The 15,270-nt window shown below is 41.4% G+C and overlaps 1 protein-coding gene across 2 annotated transcripts in view; it reads left to right on the plus strand.

Annotated features, from left to right (window-relative positions):
• Positions 1 to 13,823, plus strand: part of HSF2BP (heat shock transcription factor 2 binding protein) — a 32,014-nt gene extending 18,191 nt beyond the window's left edge. For both annotated transcript variants that reach the window (XM_059840040.1, XM_059840041.1), the window contains exons 7-8: positions 2,489 to 2,592; positions 12,954 to 13,823. In XM_059840040.1, coding sequence (XP_059696023.1) covers positions 2,489 to 2,592; positions 12,954 to 13,162 — 313 coding nt within the window. In that variant the 3' untranslated portion in view covers positions 13,163 to 13,823. The remainder of the gene's footprint in view (positions 1 to 2,488; positions 2,593 to 12,953) is intronic.
• Positions 13,824 to 15,270: the final 1,447 nt, after the last annotated feature.

Genomic DNA, 15,270 nt, shown 5'->3' on the forward strand with positions numbered 1-15,270 from the left:
AAAATGTTTCCCTGTGATTGTCTTTCATGTCCATAATCAAAAAAGAGTCCTTTTTTTTTTTTATGAGCTCTGTATGTGTCTTGTACCTGTTCAGTTTGAAAAACCTGTTACTAACTAAGACAATTTTTTTTCTTGTCCTTTGGGGAGTTTTACAGTTTCCCAGTGCAGAAAAGAAGGGTTTTGAGGGGTTGGTTTATTTGTTTTTAAATTGTTCTTTGCATGTGAGGTTTTTTAGCTGCTAGTTAACCTTAATCAGCATTTTCATAAACAGATGTGTCAGAACTCCCTTTTCTCCTCCAATAGGGAGCATAAGCCAGGACAAAATGAAAGACAACTGTGAGACAAGGATATGAAGGTTTCCATAAATTCTAGTGCAATTTCAAAGTTAGGTGGAGATGGACTCTGCAGTCATCATAAATAATGTTTACACATACATTTATATACATGTTCATATAGACGGATACATTTTTAAAACTGCACCTCACAGATGAAAATGTCTGTTCATTATTCTGAAAATGCAATGTAGGTGTTTTTAGAAAACATCACCATGGTGTTGCATGGGAGGACATCAACTTATAATCCAACCAGTTGAAGAAAAAAATTGGCTTTTAATTTTAAATGCTGTGGTTGTCTTTTGCTTCATTCTGAGGTTTTACGATTACTTTCTAGCTATTATTTTCAAAAATATTTTTCATTGCTGTGTGACAAATCAGGGGAAACCATGAGTCCAGTTCTACCCACAGCAGTATCAAAGTAAGCTGATAAAGAGAGGGGTTCTCTTTTCTTGTTCTAGCAATCCTGGGTTCTATTTGGATGAATATATAAACAAAAAAATTACAGGGAGAACCTCACTTACTCCAAAACTGCTGTGATATCCACTGTAGTCTGTGAGTATGGAATAAATATATCCCAGGCATCAACCTGAGTGCTGAGACTGAAATCTCAGGGGTGTCCTTGCCTTTCTGAAATAGCAGATGTGAAAGACTTTAGGTTTTCTTCTCATTGGTGTAGGGTTTGTTCAGTGTTTGTAATTGTTACACAGTCAATAAACATTTACATAATTGTTTGTAGCTGTAATTAAATGGTTAAGAACATTTAACTTTTCTTCTGTGGCAATTGAAAGTAGCCAGTAAAGAGACATATTTAAACATAATAGTACATTTTATATAGTAATCCCATGTATTAATAAGACAAGAAGGGGCTTTAGCATTTAGTTCTAGATTTTAAAGAAAGCATTGATACAGTAGTACAAGATGTTAATTAAATTTGGCTTGTCTAAGTAGGAAGAGTATGAAATGCATAATCAAGACTCACTTCACATTTTAGAAAAAAACCACCAGAAAGTATTGTTTATCCAGTAATCATTTGTGTCAGGTTTGCTTCAATAAGCACTTTTGTAATTATTATTGCAAAAATATTTTCTAAAATGTGCTGATACTGGAGGTGAAGGTGGTTATAAAGGGCCTGGAAATGCTTCTCTGTCGTGCCTAGGTGAGTGTGTTTAATTAAATATGCTGTTATAAATTAATATGCCACTGCATTGGCTTGTGGGGTGTTCCAGCACTCCAAAAACCTCAGCACTTCCCTGCATCACCACCACCAGTCCCTTTTGTCTGCACAAAGCAAACAAGTGAAATAAAAATACAAACACAGCAGCGCCTTTTTACGTCACTTTATTTCTAACTGCAAATGTCAGACAGATTAAGGGTAAAAGACATTCTCAAGAAATGTTAACATTGCCATTATAAGATGATGGTTTATTGATCATTTCCATTCTGGGTGATTATAGGTAGTGCTGTGCTCTTTTGTCAGGGCTTGTTCTGGAAGGCCAGAGCTGCAGGGGCTGGATGAAAAGCAATGTATGGCCTTTACCAGCTGCAGTTTCAGATCCAGAGCATCTCTCCCTGCTTGGCAGTGGCCACTGGTGCAGTAGATTTAATAAATCTGCTGCTCTTCTTCTTTCTCCTCCTTAATAATCAAACCCAGAGCACATAAATGACACCTCTTAAAACTCAGTTTAGCCTGCAAGGGGTCACTGCCTTTTCTGCTTTCTGAAGGTGTCCACAGAGCGTCCAAAAGTCTGCTGGCATAGGAGCTTAAGCCATGAGATCTTGTTTGAGAATTGGATGTGAGGTGTGAAGTCCATTTGGAATTATAATTTTCCTTTTGTTTGGACATGGTGGCAGTGCAGTGACACACAGGTTTATCTCAGGCATGAGAGAGAGCAGTAGCCAAGCTGGCTCCAGAACAGAGAACATTCCAGCCCCTCCCTGAGTCCTTCTTACTCTTTTCTACGTGTTTGGAATATGTGGTTTAACAGTAGAAGCAAAGGTTTGCACAACATTGCTTATATATAATTTGAGATTTATCTCCGTTACCAAAATATAAATTATTAGCACAGGCTTCTGCATTGGTACATGCTTGACACAAATGGCAAAAGGTGCTGAAGCATGTTAAGGCCCTCAGATCTCCTTTCTTTCAATTCTAGGCTAATGCTAATGTCACTTTACAATGTGAGTATCAACTTGAAAGGCTTGAAGTACATCAGTGAAAGTCCAGGTTTTATTCCCCTGCTTTGGTGGCTGTTGAATGGTAAGTTGCTCTAAGAACCTTTTAAACTGTGACTTTCAGGATTTTGTAGATATGCAATAGATGTTGCAAATAACAAACCAGAAATTTATATCTGTAACCTGATTAGCTTTTGACAGTATAAAAGTAAACATATAGGGCAGATAGCTGGAGGGAGAAGATGTGCATTTCCCACAAAATTTTTGACACTGTATGTAATACTCCATTAATGTGAAGTTTAAAGCTGGTAGATTTAAGAAGAGGGAATGGAGAAATTTGATGAAGTGGTTTTAAAAAAAGCCACTTATTTCTTGATACCAACTTTAAAATAAACCTTAAGGGGAAACTACATATCAGTTCACTACCATTAGCACAGGAAAATGTACACATTTGGGGGGAAGAATCCAGGTCTGTACCTTCACTGACCCATTGCAAAAGTGTCTCTTTCTGAAGAGAGGCCTTGTGCTCTAATAGGACTTGGGGCTCCAGGGCTGGAGAGCTGTTCCCAGCTGTGCCTTTGGCCAGTGCAGGACTCCAAGGACATCAAGGACTTGTGTTGTCACTGTCAGGTGCATGAGTGACATCAAGGCTCTGCTCTTTGGGAGGCTTCAAATCCCTGAGCAGGAGCCAGCAGGGATTGACGTGGGACTGGGCTGGCAGCTGTGCACAGCTCGTGAGGGACAGCAGGGGGACAGAGCTGTGACACTGCTCTGCCTGCGCTTCCTCAAGATTTATGAGGAGATTTTGTTGTGCAGACAGGACTGGGGAGGTTAAGTATCCCTCTGTGCTGCTAAAACCTTGCTGGAGTATGACTGGTAAATACTTAGAGCAGCTGAAATGAGGGAGATTGCATCTGCTTTTTCCAGACATTATTTTTTGATGCTGAGTTTTTGAAAAAGCTTTGGTTAGGGTTGGTAAACTGAAAGCTATTTGTATAGCTCATGGTTCCCTTAACTGTTTTACAGAAAATGTAGCTGCTCAAGCTTTTCATCAAATAATTTCCTGCTGTGAAATGCCACAGGCTCTCTCTTCCAAGGTCTCAGGAAATTAAGTAATCCTTGTAATGGAAAACACCATTTCTATATGGGTTTTTAATATATTTTAGTAAAAATGGGATCCTCAGAGAACATCAAATACATGGTCCTTTGTTCAGCTGTGCTTTGAAATTTTACATGTCTTAGTCCAGGTTTTCCTTTTAATTTATGTTGACTAATATATACATAAGCTGTTCTAGCAAAAAATACCAACCCAAAACACCCTCAAAGAAACCTGTCTGACTGAGTTTCCAAATATGCCCTTCCAATTGTTGTGATAAAACAAAAAAGGTAATAATGCAGTTTGATGCAGTTTGTTGTCTGAAAAAGGCTCCTAGGTCAAGTAAGAGGATGAAATGGGAAACATTTATAATTAATTTGCAGCTACTAATGGAAATAATAAATAGGCTGCTCTGCAATTTGGAAGTGCTAATTGCTTATGGCTGGGTTGTAGAAAGAAGGATGATCATGGCTAATTCCTTGACTTTTTGATAATGAACCTCTCCAGTTACAGCAAGGGAGGAAGGTTCTCAGATAAAGCAGTTCTGCAGGTTCAGATTCCTGACTTTGGAGGAAGTCTGCTTTCTGGCAAGAGAGAGCTGCCAGGTTTGGGTATGAGGGGTCAGATCCAGGACCTGATCTTGTTCCCATCATTTTGTGTGAGATCTCTGTAGTTTTCCAACATGTAATCTATTTTTAAATGTCTCTTGGAAAATTCGGCAGCTTCCTCCCACTCTTGCTCCTCTCCTGTTTCCCTGACCAGCATCTTCAGGTTCTGCTAGCCAAGATTCAGCTCACAAATACCTGGAGCTGCAGTATAAGGTCCTGTTTTTCCATGCAGGAGAGTAGAGCATTGCCCTGTGCTGGCAGAGTATCCTGGATGTGCTGCCTGCCTGCAGGAAGCTTCTTCAAAGCCTGTTTTGATTAAGGCTTATGACATGACAACTTCCCAGTTTTGTACACTTTTATCACCATTCCCACTAAGAGAGGCCCAAGAAATCATTCTCTGAATTTAATTTTTTTTTTTATTTTCAGAGAATCATCCTGTTTGCTTTTCCATTGTCAATCTCCAAATGTCCATGACCTCAGTCTGTACATCAGGCCCATCCTTCTCCCACTGCCTCATATGCAGCTGATAACTCCCTCAAATTCCTTCTCTGAGTTCTTAGTCTCTGCCTATCCTTGTCCCCTGAAGAAGAATGTCCTTCCCATTAAAGGAAGAGAGGAAAAGAATTCACTCTATTTTCTTTATTTCCCTTTGTTGTATCTCAGACAAAGAGGGATTTGATTCAAGTTGTTTCACAGCATTTTTGAAGAGACAGAAGTGTGCCTCGATGTTGAATACACCACTTGGAAGAGAAAGAAGGGAAAAAAAATCTAATAAAGGTTCCTAGTGGAGTAAGAATGTTAACAGCAAACTGTCCTGCTGTCTTTGGGAAACTTGGATGAGCTGGTGTGACTTCATGTTCACTAACAAGAATTCTTAATAGCTCTTTCTGGAGGCTGCACTGATCATAGGAGAAAACCAAATGTTTGACACATTTTTTGAAGATAATGCAGGTCTCTGTAGTTGTATCACTTCATGAAGTGGGCTGTCTTTTTCTTCCTTTTTCTTCCCTGCCTTTTTAAAACTTTCTAAAAGATGGACACCTTTTAATAACCAACACTGATCACTGAATCCTCTGTGTAGGTATCAGCTGTGCCTGCCTACACCTTCCCAGCCTGGCACCAGCATAAAGCACGTGAATGATGACTCAGATTTCTGTCCATGGAGCAGCTTGTGGGATCAGTAGAGTTCTCCTCTTGTGGAGCACCATTTGTTTGCAGAGCAGCTGTTCCATCTTGGACAAAATAGGCAGCTTTAGTTTCCTCCATCAGCTGCTGTCCTTGTGTTGGTGTCCTGGCTCAGGGTTTCACATAACTTTCAGATTTAAAGAAGCCCTGTCCTCAGCCACAGAAAAAGAAGCCTGTATCACATTGGGTAGAAATCCACCTGAGATTTGTCATATTTTTTTTTTCCTGGTGTTTTCCATCCAAAGATGCAATAAGACCTCAATTCTGTAACTCCCAAAGAAGTGGATTGGAACATTTCTCTGCCAAGGATCTCTTGAAGAATAAGAAATAACAATCACCTCAGGTATTAATAATAAAGACTAAATTTAATGTTTTTCAGTTTTGATCATGCAGAACATCAACAACAACTGAGTGCTGGAGAAAAGGAGTCTAGGCTCTTCTCTGCTTTCTGTTTGGTTGAGTTTTTTTGGTTTGTTGGGTTTTTTTAATACTGTGTGTCTTTATCTTGTTTTTTTCCCACTTTTCTTTGAATGCAGGCAGTTTAAAAAACTTGTCTCTTTGGATACTTGAGAAAGCATGGAATTCAGAGACACTTTGTCAGTGACATTTCTTGTCCATAGCTGGGAAATTGCTCCAGGTACTTCATTAAACAAAACACAAAGAGGGAAATAGGACTAATTTTAGATCTTGCCCTTCAGTTTCTTCCACCACATTTCCATGTGGAAATCCAACCTTGTTTATCCAAATGCTTTGCAAATGATGGTCTCTATTAGAAATGCTTGTATGGAGCACATTCTCACTCTGCTGCCTGCACCCTCAATATTTGCTTTTCATTACTAACTCTGAAGATTTTCTGTCTGAATTTGTTATGACTGTGAGGGCTTTTGAAATTTCAGGTTATTTGCATGGCAGCATGTTATTTAAAAAACATCTGGACAAACAGAACCATCATATTTATAAACTGATGTCTGTATTAAAACAAATTTTGGTTCATAAATCAAACCCAGTCTTTCAAGTGCTCAACAATTTCATCCTCTTGTCATAGATTCATAGAATATGCTGAGTTGGGAAGGACCCATCAGAATCATTGAATCCAACTCCTGACCCCACAAAACATCTCAAGAATCCCACCATGTGCCTGAGAATGTTGTCCAAATGCTCCTTGAACTCTGGCAGGCTTGGGGCTGTGACAACTTCCCTGTGGAGCTTATTCTAGTGCCCATCCACCCTCTGGCTGAAAAACCTTCTGATATCCAACCTAAACTGCCCCTGATTCATCTTCATGCTGTTCTTCAGATGATAAAATTAATCTTAAGGAGAGGATTGCCCTTTAAGGGCACATCCATTTGGGTAAATGCAGGGATGTCAGCTCATTCCCTGAGCCTCAGTTATCTGGGAGGCTGGAAGAGTGGCCAGGGCAAGTCTCATGGAATGCTTGCCCTTTTCCATACTCAGCTGTTTGCCCAGATGGGCTGTCCTTGCCATCTGAGCAGGAGCTTCTTGACAGGGTCCTTGCCCTGCCTAACAATTCATGCAAGTTGATGTTCTGTGAGGAGCAGTCACCCACCAGCTACAGGGCTCTGTGCAACCTCCTGTTCACTCTCATCCCCTGAATAGAGGCCAGGCAAACTGGGACTGAATTGCTGCTTCAGTTTGGATCCTAGGACTCTCTATAAAGGATTTCTCTGATAAAAGCATGACAAACATGTCTCTGTAGGAGAGTGGGGAATTCTCCTTAGCTGAACTCCATGTGGGAGCAGCCCCCCAGGCAGGGAGGAGACTGACAGAAACCCATCTGTAACACAGGAGCTGGGGCAAACATTTTGCAGAGAGAAAGTGCATTTGTATCTGTAAGAATTGCAGCAGCAAAGCTTAGCCTTTTTTTCTACTTTGGTGTTCTCCCTGCTCCTTCCCCTCAGAGCATCTTTAGCACAACATTTCTTGTCTCCTCAGACCTATCAACAGTATAGAAATGTCTGGAAAACTGCTGCTGCAGATGCTGCCTCAGCCCTGCCAGCACTGGCAATGCAAAGAGATCTTACTCAGGGGAAGCTGTGGCCGTGGCAGTCTCTGTTTTATGTGCTGTGAACACAGAGAGTCTGACAGGCTCAGTACAAGGAAAGGCTGAGAGGCAGATTGCTCCTTCCTGCTGGAATCAGACAGGAATTGAATTGAATCCTTTCTGTGGCAGTGGTGGGAAGCTTTTGAAATTGTAAAGTCATAGAATGGTTTAAATTGGAAGGGATCTTAAAGAGCATCTCCTTCCAAGCCCCTTGCTGTGGGCAGGGACATCTTTCCACTAGACCAAGTTGCTCAGAAATCCATCCAACCTGAATTTGAGCACTTCCAGCTGGGATAAGGTATCCACAGGTTCTCTGGCCAACCTGTGCCAGTGCCTTATCACACACATAGTGAGGAATTTCTTCATAATATTTAATCTAACCCTCCCCTCTAGCATTTTAAAGCCATTGCCCCTTGTTCTGTCACTACATTCCCTTGTACAAAGTCCCTCTGCAGCTCTCTTGTAGCTCCTTTAGGCACTGGAAGAGGCTCTAAGGTGTCTCCAAAACCTTCTTCAGGCTGAACAGCCCCAACTCTCTCAGCCTGTCTCCATAGCAGAGGTGCCCCAGCCATCCTAAGATGGTGAGAGGTGCCTCTAACCATCCTTATGTCCCTCCTCTGAACTCACTCCAACAGATCCACATCTTCCTTATATTGGGAGCTCCAGGGCTGGAGGCAGCTCTGCAGGTGGGGTCTCACCTGAGCAGGGCAGACCGGCAGAATTCCCCCCTCCCCTGCTGCCCACTGTGCTTTGGATGTAGCCCAGGACAATTTTGGCTTTCTGGGCTGTCAGTGCATGTGGCCAGCTCATATCCAGCCTCTCATCCAGCAACACCCCTGAGTCCTTCTCCTCAGGGCTGCTCTCAATCCCCCAGCCTGTGCTTGTGCTTGGAATTGCCCTGACCCATGTGCAGGACCTTGCACTTGGCCTTGAGAACTTCTGTGCTCTTGTACACAGGCACAGCTGTAAACATGGTGCTGGCAATAAATCTTGCATTCAGGTGGCCAGGGGATGGTGTGGCCACGTGTAAATTGAGTTCACACAACTCTGAGCCAATTGTGGATAAGCTGTTCAGCATTGATGTAATGCAATTACTTAAACACTGCTGTAGGGGACAGTTCATCTGAGAGCCTGGTGCTAATGACATATGTGACTAAAATCCATCCACGTTATCAGCTGCCTTTTGTCAGTGACTGAAATCCAGTGACATCAAACTGAGCTGGCAGCTTGCAGGACGTCAGCCAGCTCCAGCAGTTTCAACACCTTGGTCAAATTACATCAGCACCTTATGGTTTGTGATCCTGGCTGAGGCAAGCAGCTTGATTTCTCCCCCTCTTCTCCAGAAATAATGGTGATAGTTTTGAAATTGTCGTTGGAGATGTGTGTGCTGGTGGTTGGGAGGATGTGATGCACTGATTTGATTACAGCTAAAGGATTTTTTTTTGATCTTGTACAAACAAAATGTTACGCAGCTAGCGTAGAAATGACTAAATCTGGAAGCTGTTGACATAAATATAATGCTGAATAATGAAGATTCCTTACATTTCTCTGAGTGCTTTGTAGACAGGGCTTTTAGAAAACGTCCCTAATGATATTGGAGACAAGAGAATGATTTCTCTGGTATTTTTTTAAAATCCTCTTAGGAAGCATGATTATCCTCAATAAGTAGTATTCTTAAAACCACTGTAATCCTCAGGGAGTGTATTTTAAGGCATATGTATTTATTTAACTCAGAACATCTCAGAATACATTCAAAACAATGGCAATCTGAGGTTAAATGTGTATTAAGTCATCTTCTGGTGCAGGATCATTTCCTTCCTTTGCTGGATGCCCACGTGCCTAATCTGTTCTTCATTTGAGTGACTCAAGATGTTGAGCTTCCCTGGCTGCTGCTGGGGATTCTTCCTAGAACCTCTCTGCTCTTACTGGAAAACATTCTTGTTTGTCGAGCTGGAAATAATTTCCTGATCTCCTACAGATCCTCATTTTCTTGGCTCCCCTGCTAAGGCATCTCCCCTGATCGATTCTTTAATTTCTACAGCCTTTAAACACTTGCAGATAATATTAATATTGATTCCTGTAACAGTATTAATAACAATGCTCTTTTCATCTTAGATATATGAAGCTTCCCAGCAGTACTGCAAGCCATTAAAAGTATTAGTGGCTTTATTACAAGGAGGAATAATGTCACACAGAGGAAGATTGTAAATGAGCTACATAGATTTCACTCCCCAAAGCTTCTTTCTTCTTATCTATTTGGGCTGTAGTTTGTGGCTGCTATTTCCAATGAATAAATGTAGAATAATACTAAGAACAGAAAAAGGGGGAGGTGATCTGTGCAGAGTTTGAACATTGTAACAGGCAAAAAAATAGGTATTAAAAAATACACAGTGTGGAAGTCGTGGAGGCAAAAATGGAAGGCAAGGGAAGACAAATTCAAGGCTTTTAGTCATATTTTGATTAGGTCAGAATAAGTCTGAAAACCAAAACTTGTACCTAGTTTTTTTCAAAAGGATTCACTGAAGTGTTGCTGGCCAGGAAATTGGACATCAAGTCTTGCTGTCTGTGAAGCTGAGCTGCAGCATTTCCCCAAGAGTTACGAGTGCTCATCACTCAGAAAGTTGCACCTGCAGGTACTGCTGGAGGTGATGATGGAAAGAGACTCCTTAGAGCCTTCAGCCTGGGTGTCAGCAATAAGAGTGGCTGTGCCATGGGTCTGCTGCACTAATCACAGGGCCTTTAGTGATTTGACATGTTTAAAATTGTCCAGCACGCCCAACAGCTAGGATTCTCATTGCACAGAAAAGGAGAAAATGCACGTTATTTTTTGGGGTTGGACAATATCTGTGTCCTCAGATTATACCCCACTCTGCTGGTTTTCCAGGAGAAAGAACTCCTTTCTTAAGAGGTTAGCACTTGATTATTTCCATTTATGATGGAAGATGGGAGAAGAGAGAGAGAATGCCTGGCTTTTGGGTGTAGATCAGATGTCACAATCTTTAATATTATTCTTCAGCCTTGTGCTGTTGGGAATTACTTAAAAATCCCCATCTCAGCAGTGAGTTTGATGCTGAAATCCAGTCTTCTTCAGTGTCCATCACATCCTGTTCTCTGCCCCTCTGGGTGCTTTCAATCCTTATGCTTTAATGAATAATTCTCCTCAGTCCTTTTTCAGGTCACCAGTGTTACGTGTGAAATAAGCCAGGAAAGGAAAGAACTTGCCTCAGCCCCACCAAATACCTCTTCCAAACTCAGTGCTCTCTGGTTCATCACTGCACTGGTTTTATGCTCCTTCAGTGAGATTTTGGTCTCTCTGGTGATTTTGTGCTCAAAGTGATCTGAATTAATTTTGTCAACCTTTCTGCACAATCCTTTATCAAAAGCTTGCTGAAGACTAGGTATGCTAATGAAAAACACATTAAAAATGCATGGCACGTGGGAAAAATAACTGCTTCAGCTGTAAAAATATATTAGATGTTTTCATTTGGAATATGCAGAATAGGGAAGTCTTTCTACCACATGCTTTTGATAAAGCTGTAAACCACTAAATGCAAATGGGCCGTTGCAAATGATTAAAATGTAATGCTCCTAATGTTTCAGTGATTAAAAATGCATCCTGTGTTCTTAGCAGTGAAGTTATTACATGTCTTCCTGGCTTAAGTCAGTCAAAGGTCTTTGCTGCATTTCCCTGGCACATTCCTGAGCAGCAGTGCTTCAATACCCATTTCAATTTTGTGCAGACTGAATTAAACACTTAAAAGGTTGATATGTGGTTGCTAGAAAGTTTTATTAAGATTAATATTTTATTGAGCTTTGAGGAAATCCAAAGGCTCATATAAAAAGAAATTAAAGAAACGCCTGATGATTTACTGCAGATTGTTAGTCTGTTTGTTTTTTTAAGTCTGAATAATCATGGGATACAGTTTGTTCTGCTTTTAAATTGGATTGCATCCAACAGTACATCCTGGGTACTGGATAAATTCAGGTTGATAAATTCCCTGCTTTACAGCAGTTTCAACATCTGAAAAACAAGAGAAAGCTTCCTGATTATCTCTCCCTCACAAACACTGCTGGGCAGAAGCTGCTGAGGGAGGACAAAAATGTGGTTTTCAGGTACCTCCTAGAGCCAGCCAGCCAGCCAGCAGCAAACAGCACCTGGGAATTAGAACACTTCCATTATTCCCTGTCTGCCTGGTGGATCCTTTCAGACCCACTTCTAACTCTTGGGTTTTTGTGGTTGAGATGACTTTTGAGGTATTAGAAAGTCTTTTTTTTCTTAGCCCCACGACCAAAGAAGTTGAGATTTGCCAGTTTTGCTTTTTAGGGTTGTTTATTTTTTTTATTTATTACTTTTTTTTTTTGACCTGCTGAGGTTTGTCCAGCAGGTTGGGTTGTGGCACAGTGACTGTTCTTGGGGTGGTGTTAACTTTTTATACACAAATTATGTGTACTTTATTTACAATAATTTGCTAATACCTATCATTTATGTTAGATAGTTTGTCTTTACTTTAAGCTAATCCAAAAGTGTCACCATCCCAGCAGAAAATGGAGGACAAGAAGAAGGAGAAGAAGGACAGGACACGCCCAGATTCCTCCATCTTGTCTCTTGAACCCCAGTTCTAAAACCCCAAAATTCTACTTTTTCACCCTGTGACAAATTCACTGTCATTCTACTCAAACTCTTGTGGCTTGTAAATCTTCACACAAAGTTGGTAATTTTTTCTATGGTCTAAAATCAAAGGCGCAGGTCTTTTTGACTCCTTCCAAGGTCTCTGAGCCCCCTGCCAGGGTCTCAAATCACCCAGGGCAGCCAGAGGAATGTCCAAACCCAGGAAATTCCTCTGGCTGCCCTGGAGGGCTTGAGCCCCTGCCCAGGGGGCTCAGAGACCTTGGCACAGAGCCCAAGACCCCTGTGCCTTAGATTTAACCCTTAGAAAAAGCAATTACCAATCTTTATATGAACAATTACAAGTCAAGAGAGTTTAAGTAGAATAGTTAGTAGTCACAGGGTGAAAAATAGATTTGTGGAGTTTTTAGAATAGAAGTTCAGGAGGCAAGATGGAAGAATCTAGACGTGTCCAGTCTTTCTCCTTCTTCTTCTTCTTGGCCTCCATCTTCTGGGTGATGTTGGCACTTTTAGATTAGTTTAGAGTAGAAGCTCTCTGTCTAACATAGATGATAGGCATTGGGAAGTTATGGTAAATAATGTCCATGTAGTTTTTAGTATAAAAAGACAACACTGAGACTGGCAGTGTGCCTCAACCCGGCCTGCCAGCCAGACCTGCGGCGGGTTGGAGAAAGAATGTAATAGATGAAAAATAATAAACAACCTTGACAACGAGAACAAAAGAATCCTGACTCCTTCTTCTAAGGCTGGACTGAAAAAAAGAAGCTTGTACGTATCTCAGAGTCTCTGACAAGCAGAGATTCTGAGAGAGAAATCTCCTGGGTCCCGCCACTAACAAGCCCTGGATGCTTTTCTGCCCTGCTTTCAGACCCGGACACCGAGGTGTGCCTGCACACCCTGCGGCTGCTGCAGTCGGTGCTCCTGGAGCCGGAGGTGCTGGCGCGGGCGGGCGCCGAGGTGCGCGAGACGCTGCCCTTCCAGCGCATCGTGGCCCTGTCCCAGAGCCGCAACGCGGAGCTGCAGGCGCTCGCCAAAGAACTCCTCGAGGATCTTAAAATATTTGAGTACGAAGTGTAGAAGAGCTCTACGACACCCAGTGCTTACGTCTTTCCTATATTTTTATGCTGCAAGAGTTGTTGGAGATGGGCTTGACTGAAAAAAACCAAACTTCTGCCTGCGTTCCTCTGACAAAATCCTTTTTGGGAATTCGAATTAACCCAACTAAAATCCAACTTGGGAAAACCTGTTGGATTTTAGATACCCAAATAAAACCTCAGGTGGTCTGGTAGAGATGGGACTGGCTTAATTTCTTTGAGCAGAACTTTATTGATAATGGGTTTCCAAAATGGTCTGTGGTTATATTGTGTATTTGCTGTCTAGATGGGGTAAAATATTCTCATTCCTTGATAACAGTTCATTGCAGAGGTAAATAATCCTTTTGGTCCACCCTCCTTAAGAATTACTGTACTGTGAGGAGACCTCTGTTGCCTTTCATAACTCTTCTGTGTCAGAATGCACCCCAAGTTCCAGTTTTATTGTTATTTCTCACCTCTCTCTATTGTAATAAAAGAAAACTGAAATTCTGTAGCATGTAATGGATTCTGCTTTCAAAATTTGTATTCAGCTTCACTCTTAACTGCAAGTCAAGCTGATCTGTTGCTGTCAGGCATGCTAGAAACTGGGCTATTGTTTTTAGAAAAGCTCTGAGAAAGGAAATAAATTGCTGTTGTCTGTTTTACCCAGTTGTGTGCTGAAGAGGCTAAAATGAGCTGCTGCTCTGTTGTGAGCAGCATCACACCCCCTCACAACCCTGGGGTTGGCTGGAGCTTCTAAGTACAGCTTGCTTATCTCAGGGGTAAATACAAACGCTTGGTTCTGGATACTGGCAGAATTTATAATGTATTTAGAAAATAATTGCATTCATTCCTATGATGTCAGAAACAGAGCCAGTTAAGTGAGGCTATTCAAAGGAACAGCAAATGAGAAGTGCTGGTGTGGTATCACCTTTTTCCATACTACAGTTATTGCACCTCATCTGGGATCCCAGTGTGTTAACAAAATGCATGTGGACTTCAAATTACAGAAAACATGAAGTAAACTTCATAGGATTTAAATATTATGATTGGCAGACAGCTGTAGAGGGAGACCACTCTAAAAAGTGTAAGTAAAGGTATAGGGCATCTCCCTTTAGGCTGTTTGCAGAATGATGGATGTTCAGAGTTAGAAATGTAATAAATCAGCTTGAAATTACTTGGCTCAGATGCTGCAGATAACAGTCTGGTTTGGGGCTGTAAAATGAAGATTAAGATCTCACATACACGGGTGGGTTGCACAGGGTTCTGCCATGTCTGATTCAGCACTGCATTGAACATACCAAGTGCAGATTTGTGGAAGGCTTTAAATCTTCTGTGAAGTGTGCTTTCTTTGGATTTGTTTTCTTATCTTGCTATCCTAGTTAATCCTCCTAGAGTTTAATCCTAAAGGGATCAAAATGATAATTGGTAGTTTCCTGGAATATCAACTTGTGAAAGTGTTTGATTTTAAGAAACACTGAAGGGCATCATCCACTTTGCATTGAATTATCTGCCCACAAAGATCTTTCATCAAACTTTGGAAGCCAGTAAATAACAGAAAAAGAAAAAAGGTTCTGCGAGCAGAAAAGCTGATGGAGCCTCAGTCCTGTGGATTTGAGATATTGCTTGAAAATTTCCCTGCCCTTCCCAACCCGGAACCAAGACCTTCCAAGGGTCAGTGTGGTGTGCACAAGCTGGGGGTGACACAGGTGCTCATGACCAGGTCAGTAAACTGTGGTGATTGGCCAAATTCAGCCTTATGAGAGGGACTGGCAGTGCATCTGCACCTCATTTCCATGTGAAATCAGGAAACAAAGCAATCAGGACTGTTCATCTTAATTGTGTGGCAATGGCATGGTCAGCCATGCTCAAAGTGGTGATTTGAGATACAGTTTTCCCCAGCAAGCTGCTCAGATCTGATGATGATCTTCTTTCAGTGTCTCCCAGATGACTTTATTTTCAGGTGTAGCTTGCCAGATGTGTTTATTCAGAGCCAAATCATCAATCACCCACCAACCTCGAGAAAGTCTTTTTTCTGTACAAAGTGTTTCATTATGCAAGACTGAAAAATAAGAAAAAGTCACCTCATCTGTGAAATACAGTGTATATTTA

This window comes from Haemorhous mexicanus, chromosome 2 (genome assembly GCF_027477595.1).
Source record: "Haemorhous mexicanus isolate bHaeMex1 chromosome 2, bHaeMex1.pri, whole genome shotgun sequence".
NCBI classification, from domain to species: Eukaryota; Metazoa; Chordata; class Aves; order Passeriformes; family Fringillidae; genus Haemorhous; species Haemorhous mexicanus.